Raw genomic sequence first — 18,853 nt, 5'->3', positions numbered from 1 at the left:
AGCGACAGGGAGGTTTGGGTCATTCTTGAGGACAGAACACAGGTGTTCTGCAAAGCAGTCGCCCAGTTTACATTTGGTCTCTCCAATGTAGAGGAGACCGCATTGGGAGCAACGAATACAGTAGACTAAGTTGGGGAAAATGCAAGTGAGCCTACATGTCTGTCCTTGGCTTGCTGCATTGTTCCAGTGAAGCCCAACGTAAACTGGAGGAACAGCACCTCATCTTCCGACTAGGCACTTTACAGCCTTTCGGACTGAATATTGAATTCAACAACTTTAGGTCTTGAACTCCCTCTTCCATCCCCACCCCCTTCCTTTTGTTTTTTCCAATAAATTATATAGATTTTTCTTTTCCCACCTATTTCCATTATTTTAAAATATTTTTAAATCTTTTATGCTCCCCCCAGCCCCACTAGAGCTATACCTTGAGTGCCCTACCATCCATTCTTAATTAGTACATTCGTTTAGATAATATCACCAACTTCAACACCTATGTGTTCTTTTATCTGTGACATCTTTTGATGATCTGCTCCTATCACTGCTTGCTTGTCCCTACAACCACACCACCCCCCTCTACTTCTCTCCCCACCACCCAACAACCCCCATCCCCAACCCCACCCCACCCCCCCCCACACACACACACACACACACACACACACACACACACACACACACACACACACACACACACACACACACACCTTAAACCAGCTTATATTTCACCCCTTTCCTTGGATTCACCCTGTTCTGTTGAAGGGTCATGAGGACTCGAAACGTCAACTCTTTTCTTCTCCGCCAATGCTGCCAGAGGAGAAAGATTTGCAGCTGCAAAGCTACATGCCAGGGCTCTGTGGTGCTACACCTTGGTGCTGATGTATGCCCTGACTTCCTGCCATAAAACAATGGAGATCTACAGCCTGCTAAAACAGTGAATCATCAGTTCCAACAGGAAAAATTTAATTTGACTTTGCACACAAAGCATACCATGCCACCGATTATCCTTAGCTGTCCGATGACCAAGTTGAATGCAAAATTAGAATATTCTGTTGTTGGGTACCCCAATACTTAACAATTGGGCATCCTATAGATCGATTTGTCTCCCATCTCACCATTCTCAGGTTGGTTCTCCTTTATAACCCCATCAGTCTCTCCCTTGTGTAATCTTAATTGTTCCATATTGGTTCTCAAAATTAATACTTTTGGCCTCCACTGAGTCCCTTCTACAACCACATTCTTCCTCATCACATAAATGCACCCAATTGATCTCCTTCTTTAACATAGTCTAAAAAGTAGCAGTGGAGTTACCAATAGAAGAGAATACATACAGTGTTTGAATGGAGCGTAGCGGTGTAAACAGTCCTTTAGCAATGGTCTGGAGCTTGTTGTCATACAGTGAAAGTAGATTGAGGTTATGCAAGTCTTGGAAGGTGTTCACACGCAAACAGTTAATCTTGTTGGCATTTAGGAGTCTGTAAAGTGAGGAGAGAAATAACCCAATCAAGTTCTGTTCACTTCAGTATGGTGTTAATCACACCTGCATGGACACTAATCTGCACCAATACCAGATCAGTGCTGTACTATATGACAGTCAGATCTGTGATTTCAAAGACATATACGAAGATTACCATGCACCGGTGTTGGGCCTGTACTCGCCAGTCACCGGTACAGATGCTATACCTGTACCATTATTGAACCTATGGTTTCAAATCATCTGTACTGCTACTTGCAGTATCAGTGTTGAACCTGTGCTGTGCAAATTCCGGATCAGTACAGATATAACAAATTATATTTATATAGATCCTTTAACATAATAATCACCTCAAGATGCTTCACAGTAAACAAAGTTAGAGAATTATAAACAAAGTATGACACCTAGCCACATAAGGAGATATTAGGTCAGATGACCAAAGGTTTGTACAAAGGGGTAGGTTTTAGGGAATGTCTTCAAGGTGGAAAGTGAGGAAGAGAGGTGGAGAGTTATAAGAAAGGTATTCCTGAGCTAAAGCAACTGAAAGTTCAGCCAAAAATGGTGGAGCGATTAAAATTGGGGGTGCATAAGAGGCCAGAATTGGAGGAACAAGGGACTCATTGGAGGCCTGATACCTTGAAGAGTTGCGGTGCTGGACGAGATTACAGAAGTAGGGAGGGGCTAGGCCACAGAGGGATTTGAAAACAAGGATGAGGATTTTAAGATCAAAAAGTAGCTTGACCATGAGGCAATGCAGGTCAGCGAGCACAATAGTGATAGGCAGATAGGACTTGGCGCAAGTCAAGCTATTATACCTGAACCAATGTCGGACCTGTGTTAAAAGTGAAAATTAATATTTTTAAAGCACAAAATGGGAGGTGCATTTTAAGAGGGCCCAGGGGCTGCCTCAAAAAAATTACAATTTTTAAATTCAAGTAAATTTTGGTGAATTGCCTCTCAGCAGATTAGTATAAACTTTATGAATGAAGTTCAAGTCATTTCCTCAGTCAGTACTCTCATCCTAGTAGTAGGTGTAAAATTAGGCTTTGTTGGACAACATTAGAATTGATCCAATTAACTCTTCCTCTCAAATATAGAGCAGTCTTGGATTATTTTGAATCTCGCATCTTCCAAACTATTTAAATGGATTCACAGTACATCCAGACACCACAAATTAAAATTTAATGAAGTCTTTAGACAATCAGAGCCACAAGGTCTTCCTGATTGAGGTGCTTTAAGAACATCCTTGCTGCATTGCATTCCATCCCGCAAAGATTAAAAAGCTGATGGCAATCACTTTGGCAAAACTGCAAATTCTACCAACAGTTTAAGTGACTTAAATGACATTGCTCCTTCAGTTAATGACATGAATGAAGAATTTTCTATTTGATACAGAAGTCGAAGTTTCTGTACACATTGGCATCATTGGTGGATCTAAGATACTGGATCTCAGTTTTCAATGGAGACCACATGCCCTGACCTTCATTCTCCAGCTGCTTCTCTTGAATGCATCAGGTTACATTTTTTGAAAAATTTGCTTTTACAGGTTAAATAAAATTGGTCAGTGATTAGTGAGTTATTGATGCTCAATTTGAAACACTGATTGCATAAACACTGATTTGGCTCTGCTTCAATTGTTTCTTTTGTTGAGGGAAAGCTTAGGCAAGGTAGATACATTGATAAGAAAGGAATAGAAGAATACCCTAACAGGGTTTGGGAGGAGGCTCACATGGAGAATAAGCACCACCATTGACCAGGTGGGCTGAATGGCTTTTTGAAGAACATAGAATTTACAGCACAGCAATGCAAAGTATTTACTATCCCAATAAAGCTTTACATGGGAAAGTTTTATGTCTCCTTGGTATCCTGCACTACTCATTGGTTTCCAGCTGAGAGCACGGGTGACCAGCGCTCAGAATTTTATGTTGACATTGCCTTGTATTAGTGAGTCAAAATATTTGTGACAGAGCCTCCAGTTAAGTCTCACTTTTTTACCTCCATTATAAGCAAGTGTCTCACCTGCTCTTCTGTCTCTGTCACCAGCTGCATCTGTATACCTTTCCCACTTTTCATAAGTAGATTTGGTAAAGTATTTTGAGAAATACTTCATCGCCTGTGATGCCCCCGTCAAAAGTCAAACTTTCTTCCACTTCTAACTATCTCAAACCCTAAATTCTTTTTCAATTACAATTTATTTGCATTTGTGAGAAAAAACCTAAGTTAAAAGGACATGCGCGATGAAAGAAATCCAGAATTATGTTCTTCTGCTTTTTTTTCAATCAAACTAATTAACAACAATAAATTTCTATTTTATGCTATTTAAGAAGTTTCAGTATAGTACGCATTTAATTTCCTTCTTTTTACATCTTCAGATGGATTCAAATAATAGCAGTTGTTCCAAACTCATGGCCGATGTGGAGCCACAAGTTGGCCATTTGTGCTTTAGAGGGAGCATACCATACCTGATTTATTTAATCATTTTGAACAAGCAGCTATTTGCAGCAATCCTGACATTACAGTGACTGCTGTAGGTCATTTTAATTTTATGAATGAAACCAATATGGATTGCCACTCACAGCAGCTGAATCGATATCAGCCCATCGAAGAGACCCTTGGGGAGTTCAGTGATCTTGTTTCCATAGAGGACACTAAAAAGCACAGGAAAGAAAACATCTCTGTTAGACATCAAGACTTCACTTCAGAACTGAACTGATTCATTCCTGACTAGCCACCAAAATTATGGATAACACATTTGCAATAACAACTTATATTTTAATAAAACCACTTGCATTTATATAGTGCCTTAACAAAAAGAGTTCCCAAGGTAGAAAATTACTCAAGAAACCTAAAGGAAAAACGGAAGCCAAGCTAAGTTAGTAAGACTAGGAGGAGTGACCAAAAATTAGACCAAAAGGTGGATTTTAAGGAGGGTATTAAAAGAGAAGAGGAAGATGGAGAAGCAGAGGCAGTGAGAATTCCAAAGTGGAGGCGGAGGGGGGGGGGGGGGGTGCATGGGATGAGCAGCCTTAGTTGTCTGGTTTAAGGAATTTGGGAGTCCAGCATCAAGGAAATCAATGGAGGAGTAATTGGACCTGGAGATGACATTAAGTGTTTCACTGTCTGATGGGTTGAAGTAGAGGGGTGGAGGCAGGCAACGTTACTACTTTGTAAATTTGCAATCTTTGTAGCAGACAGGTTATAGGATTGTTGACTCAACTCAGTGTCCTACCCAGGTAACACACCTCTCTGGGACATCGAGGGCAGGAACTATAGCTGACTTCCCCCGAGAAGTGTTCTCATTGCTCAGTACTCACTTTTCACCTGAACAACTTCTACTGTGTCATGGGTAAAAGAACAAGTCCCTGTTCCCTGAAAGGCAACAGTTACTATAATCCCAATGTCATGCCTTGGTGTGATCAAGCCACAGATGCTAGGCAAAAAATGTAGCTTGCAGCAGTCCTCCCTAGCTTGCATTGTAAGAGCTCATTGAACATTGACTTATGAAGTCAATGTTACAACTATGTCAATCTTCAGAGTTCATTATATTCAACTGGACTTAAATTTAGCCAATCAGAAGCCAATTTTTCCACTTCCAGAGGGTTAATGTAGCTCAGGAAGCAGAAAACCTATTGTAAGAAAATTGCTTTTTAAACTTAAAAAGCTACAGTGTAGTCAGAGAAGGATAAATCAGTTATAAATGCTGGCCCAGCCAGCGAAGTCCACATCCTGTGAATGGATAAAAAATAGTTGATAAAAAAAGTTAATAAAAGTAAAGCTAACATAATAAAATTAGAAGAAATAATTGATAAATTGGGAGAACAATGTTCTGAATTTAATGATTGTTTAAGTTTTGGGGTTACCATGTGACAGGCAAAGTTTTTTATTACGTTTCTATTGCTGTAATGGTGTTTGTTTCAGCATTACTGAAAGCTGGAAAAAGAGCAGTGAAGATCACAAAGGATAAAGCAATCAACCTGATGCCTTGTCTGGGGTGTCTGAACTGTGAACAGAGCCTGGGGTTGATTATCCTGGGGAAAAGAAGGTGCAGAGGGGAAATTATTCAAGATCTTGAGGGAATAGCTTGCCACAAGCTCCTGAACCAGGGGACACAAGCTGACGCTTGGAAAAGGAGAGATGCATAGGCAGATAAGATTTAGCTATTTCATGTAAAAGGTGCGAGTGGAGGCAAATAGTGTGGAAAAATGTAAGGGACATTTGAGGGAACATGTGATTGTGAGACGTTTTTTGAGACAGGCCAATTGTCCATATTTTTGTTATGTTTTGTGAGGTGTCTGCACAATATCAATAAGTGCACAAATATCTTCCACTATTAGATTAATGATTAGTGGGTAAATCTAACAGGTTATTTTTCCTGTTTAACCAAACAGCAGTGATAGTAGCAGCTCTGATAACTCCATGTCAGTTCAGATTTTTCTTCTTGAGTTAAGACATTACTTCTGTATGCTGCTTGAAGATTGTGTCTGCAATAGGTGTGGTGGCGGTCTGTTACAGTTCACTCAGCAAGTTTGAGTTGCTGTTGCAACATGCACTTTTACTGGCTTACCAAGAATCTCTCTTGCTCTTACCATCTACCATTCATGTGTGTTGGGAAGGGTTGATACTCAACCTGTTTGGCCACGTTATGAGTGAATCTTTTGGATGGGACTTGAACACGGAGCTTCTAGCTCAGAGACAGGGTCAAGGCCTCCTCCCCGTGGTAGGTGCCAACATTAAATACAATTTACACCAAACGTCATACCCAAGATAGCCAAAGGATCACAGTTCATCAGTTAGAAGCCTGAAAAGACTGCACTATGCTAGTTTGAGATAAGCATGTCGTCAGTTTAAACTGTAGGTTTGATTGGAGTACAGCTTCCAGTACAAGGCATATTATCAGCTCTGCAGCTTACGCTGAACGTTCTAACTAATGCTGCCTCTCCCAGTACAATGTTCTACATTCCCAGCACATCCCAGTACAACATTATACAGTCTCAGCATATTCAAATACAACATTCTACAGTCTCAGCATATCCAAGTACAATTTTCTACAGTCTCAGCATATCCAAGTACAATTTTCTACAGTCTCAGCATATCCAAGTACAATTTTCTACCTTTTCAGCATCGCTTAATGTAAGACTCTGGCGAGTTACTGCACCTCCCAGTACACAACACTTTGCAAAGTTTAGAATTCTTCTTTGTAATTACTATTCATTCAATATAACTCCCCAGTAAAATGTGCTGTTCATTCTACAGAGCTAGATACACTTTAACCTATAGAGACTTTCTGTATGGTGTACTGTTTATTCTATAGAATTCTTCTGTAGGATATGCTGTTCATTCGCTGGAGCTCTCTGATCTACTTGCACTCTTCATTCTACAGATCTTCACTGCACAGAGCACTTTACTGGGCAAAACACTTGGTGCTAATCAATACTTCATTCGGTAGGCTGAGAATGTGAATATTGAGGGGCTGAAAGAATATTGAAAGCTGCCTCTTTGGAAATCCTGTCAGTTATCTGTGGATCTGGAAGGCTTGCACAGGTTATGAAGTTCAACAGCTTTTTTTGCTTAAGCAGCTGTTTTCACGAACCAGGCGGCTCAGAGTATAAATTGTGAAGTAGATTGCCACAGATATCTGCAATATAAGAGCAGAATCTATTATTTTTGGAAAGAGAGACTAACTTATAACAATGCAGTTGGCTGATTTGAGCAATGTGATGCCCATTTCAACCCAACCGCAGAGACGCTTGCAGCCGTCTGGTTTCAATCATGGAGGGTCCAACTGGTTCAAACTGCTGCTGTTTTGATTGGAAAAGAGAAAGGAAGATTTAGCACAGAGGGTGGGCGCTGGGGGAGGTAGGTGGGGTGGGGGGGGTTGGGGTGGGGTGGGGGGGGTGGTGGTGCGGGTGCAGGATTGATACCACACAGAAATTGAGAGATGAGGAATGAAAGGGGATTGGAAAACAGTAACATGAAAAGAGTCTTCAAAAGGGGACAGCAGCATGTAATAGGCAGATATAAGGAAACATGATCACTTGCGCCACAAGCACTGATGCAGCAGAGTTAAAATTGACCATGTATTTCAAAGCCTGTGTTTGGTTTAATGCATAAAATTAAATTTATTGGGTTAACTGGATTCTCCATCTGTGTGGATCTTTAATGCCACAAATACTGGAGGCATATCAAGAAGAGTTTTATTAGTCTGTGTAATGCACCTAAAAAGCTTTGAAGGTACTGGCAAGCATTAGGTTTTTTCCAAGACGCTGACTCTAATTTCACACTATTTTAGTTGATCCACTAATTTAGAGAGCAGAATCTCCTCATGTAAATGTAAACTCAGCAATCTTACTATTTAACCATTTGACGAATCAGTAAATTGTAAGTCTCAAAGGAGATGCTATAACTCTTCTGTAGCAGAATCAATGCTTTCAAACAATTGAAATGAAACTGGCTGGGAGGAGTTACTGAACTTGACAGTGCGATGGAGCTACATCAACTTTGCCTGTCCCACAAGTCCAACAATAACTATATTTCAAAAATACATAATTGACTGTAACATCTAGTGGCCATAAAAGATGCTATATAAATGCAAGACTTTGGGTGGAATTTAATGTCTCCGCTGATCCCGAGGCGAGGTCAGAGGTGGGAGGGCTGTTTAATGGGGGTAGGGATGATACACATTCCCACCTGTCCCTGACCAAGCTTAGGGCCGGAAGGGTGGAGGGCAGTCTCCCGACTGCAGGCCAAACGGCTTCATTTCATTACTGCTTGTATTCCACCAGCTGTAGTCGTGGGGGGGCCAAGTATCCAGGCAGGCCGCAGAGTCTGTCAACCCTGTCAAGTTTGCCAGTGGCTACTTGGGAGAAGGCGGTCAGGCAGGGTCCCTCATTGAGATGCATTCTGTGCCCAGTCGAGGGATCCAGCTTTGGGAATGGGGGTGGTCCTGCAGATTGCCACACCCCTGTCCTTGCTTCTGATACCCCTCTCCCCCACCACTGACAACCCACAACCCCAATCCTGCACGTGCTCAACTCTATCAAGGGATCTATTGCCGATCCCTCCAGGAGGTCCAAGTGTAGTGCCGGCAGCAACCACTGCACCCCGTGGCGCTGCCAGTGCCAGACAGCTGATGGCCTCTGATTGGCCCACAGCTCCCTGGGGTGGGATTTCCACCCTACTCGTGTCTTCATTGAGTGGGGGACCTGACACTGTCCAGCTAAGTGTCTGATTGCCTGGCAATTGCATCAAAGCTCCCGAATAGAAGTAACCTGAGGGTCCTACCAGATCTGCAACTGGTGGGCAAAACCCCTGTCGCACTCATTAAATTCTGCCCTTTGTTAAAAAAAAATACAGCCAGTAACCCACAGTGATGTCTGTGAGGAATTACTGGTCCTGACAATGTGACAGAGCTAGATTAACATTAGTAGGCGTTCACTCTATAATTTTTTAGATCAGTTGTATATGTTATTTGAAATTCTTTGCATCATGATGCTCAATAACCCACCCAAACCAATACACTCAATCGTAAAAAAATTGTATTTAACAAAAAATGCTTTTAAAATTTGACTGAGGAACAACTTCTATTCTTATTGTGCATTTATTATAATAAAATATCCCAAGGAACTTCACAGGAGCATTATAAATCAAAATTTGACACCAAGCCACAGAAGGCAATATTAGGGCAGTTGACCAAAAACTTAATCGAAGGAGTAGGTCTTAAGCAGCATTTGAGAGGCGGAAAGAGAGGCAGACTGCCAAAGAGGTTGAGAGAGGGAATTTCAGAGCTTAGCTAATTGAAAGCATGGTGGCTGTTTGTGAAGCAATTAAACACTAAAGCAAAGATGCTGGAAATCTGAAAAAAAAACAGAGAATGATGGAGATATACAGCTGACTGGGCAGTATCTGTGGAGAGGGAGACAGGGTTAATGTTTCAGGTCTGTGACCTTTCATCAGAACTGGACAAAGTTACAAATGTGATTGGTTTTGATGAAATGAAAGGTGTGGGTCAGGGGGTTGTGTTGGTTAAGGAGAAGAAGAAAATGGGAGGTCTGTGATAGGGTGTAGGGAAGGTGCAATTAAATAACAAAAAACTTCATTTCAAGGGAATGGTAATGGGACATGTAAAGAAACAAAAGATATGTCTGGAGGGGTGAATGGCAGGATCCTGCATTGTGGTGGGAAAGCAGCAAGAGGAAACAAGAGGGAAAAAAAGCAAACCAATCGAGAAAAATGAAACAAAACAACAGCTGAAGTTACAATCTAAAATTATTGAACTCAGTGGCGAGTCCAAAAAGTTTTTAAGTACCCAGTCTAAAGATGAGGCGCTGTCCCTCAAGCTTGTGTTGAGTTTCATTGGAATACTGTAGCAGGCCAAAAACAGAAAGGTTAGAGTGGGGCCAAAGTGGAGAATTAAACTGGCAGGCGACAGAAAAGTCAGAGTCATGTTTGCCGACTGAATGGAGGTGTTCCTCAAAGCAGTCATCTAGTCTGCATTTGGTCTCCCCAGACTTTGAGCAATGAATACCAACATTTATAACATACCTGTGACGCACCCTGGCCTTTTATTATGTTAAAAGTGCTATATAAATAAAAGTAGTCGTTGCTGTTGTTAGTATACTAAGTTGAAATAAGTAAATCGTGGAACAAGTGTTGGGGGGCTTAGGGTGGGGAGGGAGGAAGCAAAAGGATGTGTGTCGCATTTCGTGCACTTACATGAAAAGATACCTTAGGATAAGGGAGTGGTTCTTGGACATGAATGAGAAATGAACCAAGGTGTTGCAGAGAGAATAGTCCCTTCTGAATACTGAAAGGGGAGAGGTTTGTTTGATGGTGGCATCACACTGGAGGTAGTGGAAATGGCAGGGAATGATTTGTTGAATATGGAGGATGGTGGGGTGAAAGGTGAGGACAAGGGAAGCCCTATCATGGACCTGGGAGGGAGGAGAAGGGATGAGAGCAGAATTACATGAAATATAATGGACAAAGGCCCTGTCAACCACAGTGCAGCAATTAAAATCAGGGCTGCTCAAGAGGCCAGAATTAAAGGAGCACAGATAACTTGGAGATCTGTCGTGCTGGAGGAGATTACAGAGATAGGGAGGGACAAGATTATGGAGGCATTTTTTATAGCAAGGATGAGAATTTCAAAATTGAGGCGTTAACCTGGAGTCAATTTAGGCCAACGAACACAGAGGTGATGGGTGAACAGGGCTTTATCTGAGTAGGAACACAAGCTTTGGATGAAATCAAATTACAGTAAAATGTGGGAGGCCAGCCAGGAACGCGTGAGAATAGTTAAGTCTAGAGGTTACAGAGGAACAAAAAAAAGAAAGCACGAGAGAGAAAAAGAAATACGAAACAAAAGGGAGATTGGGTACAAGAGTCATCACCTCTTTCTTTTGACTTCTAATGACAAGAAAAAGATTCACATTACATACAAAAATGAATGACAATTCTCCTAATTAAGCTCATACTTACAGGGAGGTGAGTGATCGCAGCCCTTGAAACGCATCAGCTGCAATCTCTGAGATCTGGTTCTTACTCAGGTCTCTGTCGGGGAAAGAAAAAAAGAGGCATCAGAAGTAAATTTCAATACTAAACAAAAACTCAGGGCGTGTGCCATCAACTCCCATTTTTTTCCTCACCATTCAAGTTATATTGTTTTTGTGCCATGAGAAATGCAAATGAATAATGCAAGGTCAAGGGGGCCTCATGAATGTCAAGTCCAATGTTCTATCTCCTTAATTAATTACATTTATGAATAGATTTGGGGGGAGGAAAGAAAACAAATGAATAGAGATTGCACACATGAATGTCCTATCAGGGCAGGATCAAGCTTGGCTTTCGTACCATCCACAGCCAAAAGCTCACTAAGAAGGGTGCAGTACTATGGTGGTTACGTCAATGGATTAATAATCCAGATGAATGTAACCTCAAATCCCACCATGGCATTTGGAGAATTTAAATTCAGTTTATTTGTAAAAGTGACCATATAGCTGTCAGGTGCTTTTGTAAAAAACTACTCATTTACTAATATCTGTTAGGAAGGCACTTTGCTGTCTTTAACTGATCTGACTATTTGTGACACCAGTCTATCAGTCCAGCTCCTCGATTGACCTAGCAAATCACTCAGTTATGGCTGGTCCCATTCAGTTTCTGGTCAATGCCAGCAATTCAAGAACACAGCCACCCCCCTACCTCAGGCTAACTGGGATGGGCAAGCAATAGTCAGGCAACTACCCAGGTATGTCTTGCCCAGAAAGTCAAATCCAGTACAAACATCCAATCCACCCGTTAATTCTACTCCATCATCAGCAAAGTGATGGAAAGTGCCGTGGACAGTGCTATCAAGCAACACTTACTCACCAGTAAGCTGCTCACCGATGCTCAGTTTGGATTCCTTCAGGAGCACTTGGCTCCAGACCTCATTGTAGCCTTGGTCCATAAAGGAAAGAAGAACTGAATTCCATAGATGAACTGAGAATGACTGCCCTTGACATCAAGACAGCATTTGAACAAGTGTGGCATTGAGGCGGTCTAGTGGGGTTATAGGAATCAGAGGGAGTGCTTTCTGCTGCCTGGCATCCTACCTAGCACAAAAGAAGATGGTTTTGGTTGTTGGATGCCAATCACCTCAGCCCCAGGACATCGTTAAAGAAATTCTTTGAGGCATGGCCTGGGATCAATCATCTTCAACTGTCTCACTAATGACTTTCCCTCCATAATAAGATCAGAAATGGGATGTTGGCTGATGATTGCAGTGTTCAGTTCCATTTGCAACTCCTCAGAAGTAGTCCATGTTCACATGCAGCACGGCCTATGCTACATTCAGGTTTAGGATGATAAGTAACAAGTAACATTTGTGCTACATAAGTGTTAGTCAATGAACCACCTTCAACAAGAGACAGTCTAATCATCTGCCCTTCACATTCGATGGCATTAATATCACCAAAACCCCCACCATTAACATCCTGGGGGTCACCATTGACCAAAAACATAACTGGACCAGCCAACTAAATGCTATGGCTACAACAGCAGGTCAGAGGCTGGGAATCCTGGGGTGAGTAACTCACCTCATGACTCTCAAAACTCTTTCCACCATCTACAAGACACAAGTCAGGAGTGCGATGGAATGCTCTTCAATTGTCTGAATGAGTGCAGTTCCAACAGCACTCAAGAAATTCTACACCATTCAGGGCAAAGCAGTTCAGCTGATCAGCACCCCATTCACCATCTTCGACATTCACCCCCTCCACCACTGGCACACAGTGACAGCAGTGTGTGCCAGCTATATGGTGCACTGCAGCAACTTGCCAAAGCTTCTTCAACAGTGCCTTTCAAACTCCCCAACCTCTACCATCTAGAAGGACAAGGGCAGCAAATGCATAGGATCATCACCCATGTGCTTGCTCTCCTTCCAAGTCACACATCATCTGGATGGGAATATATCACCATTCCTTCATGGTAGCTAGGTCAAAATCCTGGAACTACATCCCTAACTGCACTGTGGGTGTACTGCAGGAGGTCAAGGCATGGCTCACCACCACCTTCTTGAGGGCAATTAGGGATGGGTAACAAATGCTGGCCTTATCAACGACACCCACATCCCATGAATGAATTAAAACAAACACATCTTATGAATGAACAAGCATAAAAATCTATGTTTATGAGTAACAGATACCTGAGTGAATTATCAGATGAACATGCCATGGCACTGTATCTTAACAGTGAATCAACACCTAAAGGGAGCAAACTGGCAAGAAAAGGATTAAACATTAGTGAAAGCTTCACTTTAATGCACTGACATCTGAGTTTACGAAAACCTAGGAAACCACAGCTTGAGAAAAGGCCCTTCATCCCACCAAACTGGTTGTGGTATTGTATAGCTTCAGATTTTTAATTCCATTGGCTGCACCTGTTTTACACTGTTGCACAAAGTCAAAATCTACCCCAAGGCCTTCAGGCGAGAAGGAAAGAAAAGCTGACCAAAAAAAGACCCACTGTATGATGGTTAACTGGTGGAGTATCTCACACCCATTATAAAATCCTTCTGATTTTCATCGCCAGGTATAGATTAAGTATGTTCAAGAATGGGCAGGCCTCCCACGCTGGCAGATCATTGTTGAAGAGGAAAAGGCATAAATTGCCACCCAAAGTAATGCCCACATTGCAAATTTGCACATCAGGCACGCTGCAGGCCAGATGTATTGGAGAATTTCTTCTTACCATTACCTTGCCATCCTTGACATGATCTGAGTCACAACCAGAGAAAAATGCCAGGCATCCTCTGGGTGAGAATATTATTGAGCACTAAACTTGAAAGCAGTCAGTTGCTGTGGCTGTGCGCCCACAGGGAGCAAGTTGCCAGTTGCTTAGATTAATTATACTTAAGACCCTAATTATTATTATTGCTATCTTATCAAATATGTTAAGTAGACACTTAATTAAGAAATTACTCCAGGAGTGTGAAAGATCTGATCATTACTGGCTACTGATGCCATGGGAGAGTTATTATAAAGAAAGCACCAGCAGAATAAATTCAAAGCTCCACAGCTCCAGAATTATACTCTCTTCCTTGTGCCCCCACAATCCTTTTTCTCAATTTGTTCATTGACGTTTGAAATGAAATGCTTAAAAAAATTATGCCAATTACTGACTGCGTGATCAATGTTTGTTGTCAGACTTGTGTGTTGTACCTAACATCAAGTTTTGTATTCTCACACTTCAGGTATAAATTGCCATGTCAAGTACGTCAAAATGGACAGAAATATCCATTGATTTAGCACCTGGACATTTCTGAAGACTGCAGTGCTTTGAATTTTTGCTGTGGGGGTATCACCATGTGAATGCCTCATATGAGATTTGTCAGGCTGATGTTTTACAAAAGTCACAAGCTTTTTTAAAAATAACCAATACCTAAAAATATTCATACCTCGCTGCAGGTGATAAACAGTAACAATGAGGAGGGGGTGGGGGGTGGGGGGGGGGATTATTCCCAGGCAAGTGGAGGCAGGTCTGGGTGCAAGTGTAGAGTCAAATCCCCTAAAAGTGAGATTGGATTGGGGTCCCGACATTATCCTGATCTCTTCTAGTTTTTACCTGAGTGAACGTGAAGACAAGAGGGATATCCCCATGTAGCTAAGGGCAGATGGTAGCATAGTGGTAATGCCACTGAGCTAGTAATCCAGAGGTCCAGGCTACTGTTCTGGGCTCATGAGTTCAAATCCCGTCACGGCAGCTGGTGAAATTTAAACTTAGCTATAAACCTGGAATATAAAGCTAGTCTCGGTAATGGTGACCATGGAACTATCAATTGTAATAAAAATCCATTTGGTTCACACGTGTTTTAGGGAAGGAAATCTGCCATCCTTACCTGGTCTGTCCTGCACGCAACTCCAGACCCACACCAATGTGTGACTCTTAAATGCCCTCTGAAATGGCCTAGTCAGCCACTCAATTCATGGGTAACTCAGGATGGGCAACAAATGCTGGCCTTTCCAGTAACACCCATATCCAATGAAATAATAAAGAAAAGTTGTTGGGCAAGGTATTTAAATATTCTAATAAGCAATTAAGTTTTGTTTTAACCAAGGTTTCTAAATTTAACAGCCAGTGGACTTATTTCCTGAGCTGAATGAAACTCGCTAGGGTCACTGAGGCAAGTGCACAGTGCGGAAAGCTTCTTTAGTGAAACTGACAGGCCGGGAAACCTTCAGTCAGTGAAACTGAAGAACTGCAGCCATGGCCGGGTTAGAGGCCTCTGCCTACAGTGCTCTTTTCTCAAAGTGCTTTCAGAGCTTGACAGATAATTGCCAACTTCTTGGAAGCCTGGTCTTGTAGTTCGCTCACTTCCAGCTGCACTTCTCTGCTGCCAGCCTTCACTGTGGTGTGGGGTCAGTTTATGCAGCTCCATCATGCACCCCTGAAAAAAAAACAAAAGGAGCAAACAGCACCAACAGCAGCAGTACCAGCTGCCTTCTCCTTAGTTGAATATCACTCCATGGGCAGAGGGAATGGACACAGAGATCCAGCTCCAAGAAGCTCAGGTCCCCAACTCAGGACTGACAGGTAGAGGATCAGTTTTCTAGACACCTTCAGTGTGAACCAGGTGGGCCCTAAGTGATATTGGCCATCAAAGTGCCCGGCACCAGAGAGCCATCCCAGGATTGAGATTGTGCGCGCTCTTCTGCAAGGAGAGAAAGCAAAGAATTATCAGTGTTAGTAATGGCTTGTTTGGAGAAATGGACAACATTAACAGAGGATGACTGTGAGGTGTGGATGTGAGAGGGCAGTAAGATGAGAGTGAGTGTTGGCTGTGCAAATGGAGATATGAGGTGGTGCCTGGAAAGAGAGAGAGAGTGGGAGAGAAATGAGTGGAGCTGCAAGGTGTGTTGATCTGAGGAGAGCTGTGCAGCAGAATGCTGGGAACATTAATGTGTGGGGCTTAAGTAACTCCCCTTTCCTGCCCTCCTGAGATCCTGGATCCTCGTGGGGAACTGTCTCCATGTTGGAGGGGCCAAACTTCTGCTGTTGGCTTCCTTCCATTTCACACCTGCTTAGTTGGGGACGTTCCCCCTCTCCAGCAGGATCTCCAGGTAAGAGTGAGATACGTGGGAAGCAGCCTTCCCACGTCTCCACACCATGCCTGTGATTGCTGCAGCCTCAAGAATCCATGTCCCGTTCAGTTAGTGTGACCCATGCCAAGGTCCCTTTAACTCAAACTTCCTCTTTTAGCAGAATTGACGTGCCACCCTGTCCTCTCACCCCACTTAGCTAGTGAACCTGGAGATGGGATGCTAATGCCATGTCTGAGTTAAAGAGCCTCAGCACAACCAGCTGAAGCTGGTAACGAGCTCCTGATTGGCCCTATTAGTCCCACGGTTTGGCCAGGGGCTAAATTGGGAAAATTCCACCCAATGCCTCTGGCAGTTGGAGGCAAATATCTTAGCTTAGAATTTCTGTGGCAATCAACAAGAGATTTGCAAATTTTCTGAATTTCCACAGTGCATCTGCCGTAGTTACAGGGGTGGTGGAGAGAATCCCCCACAGACATTTAACCCCCATCTGCCACAATGAAGAATAGCGAGCTGTTTATTAGTGCCATTATCATTCCAACTTTCCGATCTCCTGCTTGTAGTATTTTACGTTCCTCTAGTCAAACTTGCAGCTAATGCTTGGTTATGGGTCCACAGTTACTTGTTGCTGTACCCAAGTGGTAAATCGTTTCTGGTTGATTTTCCTCCCCTCGCTCATGTCTGCGTCATTTGGAGAGTAATAGGTGTTGGCTTCTTTAACATTGGGTCTCAAATTTGCACTGACACACATTTCCTGTGGTGTATCTGGCCTGAGCAACAAACTTGTAATTTTATCAGAATTCTAGTTGCATGATGTTCCAGAGTTTCCAATGGGTGGAAAGACCACCAGTGGTGGAAACTGGGATTCCCCTTCAATGCAGAGATTGCAGAAAGTTGAGAGTATAGTGGAGTGGATGTCCACAGACCCCTGAAGGCATTTGGCTAGGTGGCCAGGGTATAGAATGTAAGTGCAGGAAGGTTATACTGGAACTGTATAAAACAGCAGTTAAGCCACAGCTAGAGTAAAATGTACAGTGCCCGTCACCACATTATAGGAAGGATATGACCATATGAGAGAGAGTACAGAGGAGACCAGAGGGGTCTGGAACTCTCAGTCTGAAAGGGTGGAAGATGCACAAACCCTCATTACATTTAAAAATGCTTGAATATGCACTTGAAGTGTTGTGAGCTGGAGACAAATGGTTGGAAAATAGGATAAGGCTGGATAGTTGTTTTATGGCCAGCACAGACACCATTGACCGAATGGGCTCCCTCTGTGTCATAAGTTTCTATGCTTCTACGATAGTAGAGAAATTGAGGGGCAGATATAGTGGGCAGCTGGAGTTTAGCCAGCATGGAATACTAGTAAGCTTCTATAATGAACTTCATGCACAGGACAGGTTTCTTACTTGAAACAGATAACTTTATTACAGAGCTCTTTTAGAAGCTGCATTCTCAAACCAGGTCCACGACTAGAAAGCTCTGCCCCTAAGATTACCCGTGCATAGGGCCCATTTGTCAGTACAATTACGCGACACCTAAAGGCAGTAGGAAAGTTTAAACCTATAGTCACTACATTTCCTCCCCTTTTAGTTTGTTTTATATTTCCTGTTCGCAAAGAATAATTTAATCCACAACATATACATATATATATATATATATATATATATATACACACACACACACAGGTCATGTGATTAAAGATTTAATCTCTAAGGTGGTTGACTCTTAAAATTCCCTCTGAACGAGGGCAATTAGGGATAGGTAATAAATGCTGGCCTTTCAATACCCACATTCCATGGATGAATAAAAAAACAAATGACTTTCAATTGGGTTGAAGCGGTGTAGCTCTACCACTTGAGACTCTCCCACTGGATCGACATGATCAGGAACTGCAGCATCAGGGACATCCTAAGTCAGTGGCAGTTCAGGGTTATGTAATTCAACGGGACATCAGGTGTGCATATTCTAGGTCAATCTGTCGCCTCAGGAATTAAATGTTCAACATCAATTACAGGCAGAATAACTGGTTGTTGGAAAGTCTCTCTACTCCTTAGATGATCACATGTTTGCAAGCAATCTGGTCTTCAACTTCCATTTGGAATGACAAGGGTCCAATTTCAAAGACAATTATATCAGGAACCCAACTAGGTCCATTTCCAAAATTCCACATGAAAACTGTATCTCCCACAGTAAATTTTCGAGTTTTGCTATGAATATTGTGATTCAATTTCTGGCTATTCTAATTCTTCCCTACCTTCCCTTCTAAGTTTGGAAACACCAGACCTAGTCTTGTACAAAGGCGGTTTCATCAGTAATTCAGATGGTGTTGAAACCATAGTTGCATCAGGAGTTGTACAATAATTGAATAGAAAACATGAAATTCGAGTTTCTAGAGTACCTTCGGATAACTTCTTCATTCCTGATTTGAAGATTTGCACTGCTATTTCAGCTAACCCGTTTGATGAGGGATGATATGGTCCTGTTTTAATATGCTTAATGCTATTTAAACTCATGAATCTCTGAAATTCTGTACTAGTGAAGACAGTACCATTATCCGAAACAATGACTTCTGGTAGGCCATGTACACTAAAACATTGGCGCAGCTTTTCAATAGTTGCGCACAATGTTGCTGATCTCACTTCATACACATCCATCCACTTAGAATGCGCATCAATGATCAATAAAACCATGGTAACTAAAAATGGGCCTACATAGTCTTTTTGTCATCTAACCCAGGGTCAACCAGGCCACTCCCATGGATGCAGGGGAGCTGAAACAGGCAACTTCTGTTATTGCTGACACTGGAGAC

The 18,853-nt window shown here is 42.4% G+C and overlaps 1 protein-coding gene across 2 annotated transcripts in view; it reads right to left on the bottom strand.

Annotated features, from left to right (window-relative positions):
- The window catches only part of LOC121280945 (slit homolog 3 protein-like), a 738,609-nt gene that overhangs the window by 318,368 nt on the left and 401,388 nt on the right, over nt 1–18,853 (bottom strand). For both annotated transcript variants that reach the window (XM_041193415.1, XM_041193416.1), the window contains 3 exons: nt 10,946–11,017; nt 4,045–4,116; nt 1,326–1,469 (listed from right to left, as the gene is read on the bottom strand). In XM_041193415.1, the coding sequence (XP_041049349.1) occupies nt 1,326–1,469; nt 4,045–4,116; nt 10,946–11,017 (288 nt within the window). The remainder of the gene's footprint in view (nt 1–1,325; nt 1,470–4,044; nt 4,117–10,945; nt 11,018–18,853) is intronic.

This window comes from Carcharodon carcharias, chromosome 8 (genome assembly GCF_017639515.1).
Source record: "Carcharodon carcharias isolate sCarCar2 chromosome 8, sCarCar2.pri, whole genome shotgun sequence".
NCBI classification, from domain to species: domain Eukaryota; kingdom Metazoa; phylum Chordata; class Chondrichthyes; order Lamniformes; family Lamnidae; genus Carcharodon; species Carcharodon carcharias.
The sequence above is the reverse complement of the archived record's forward strand: the minus strand, read 5'-3'. Positions and strand labels throughout refer to the sequence as shown.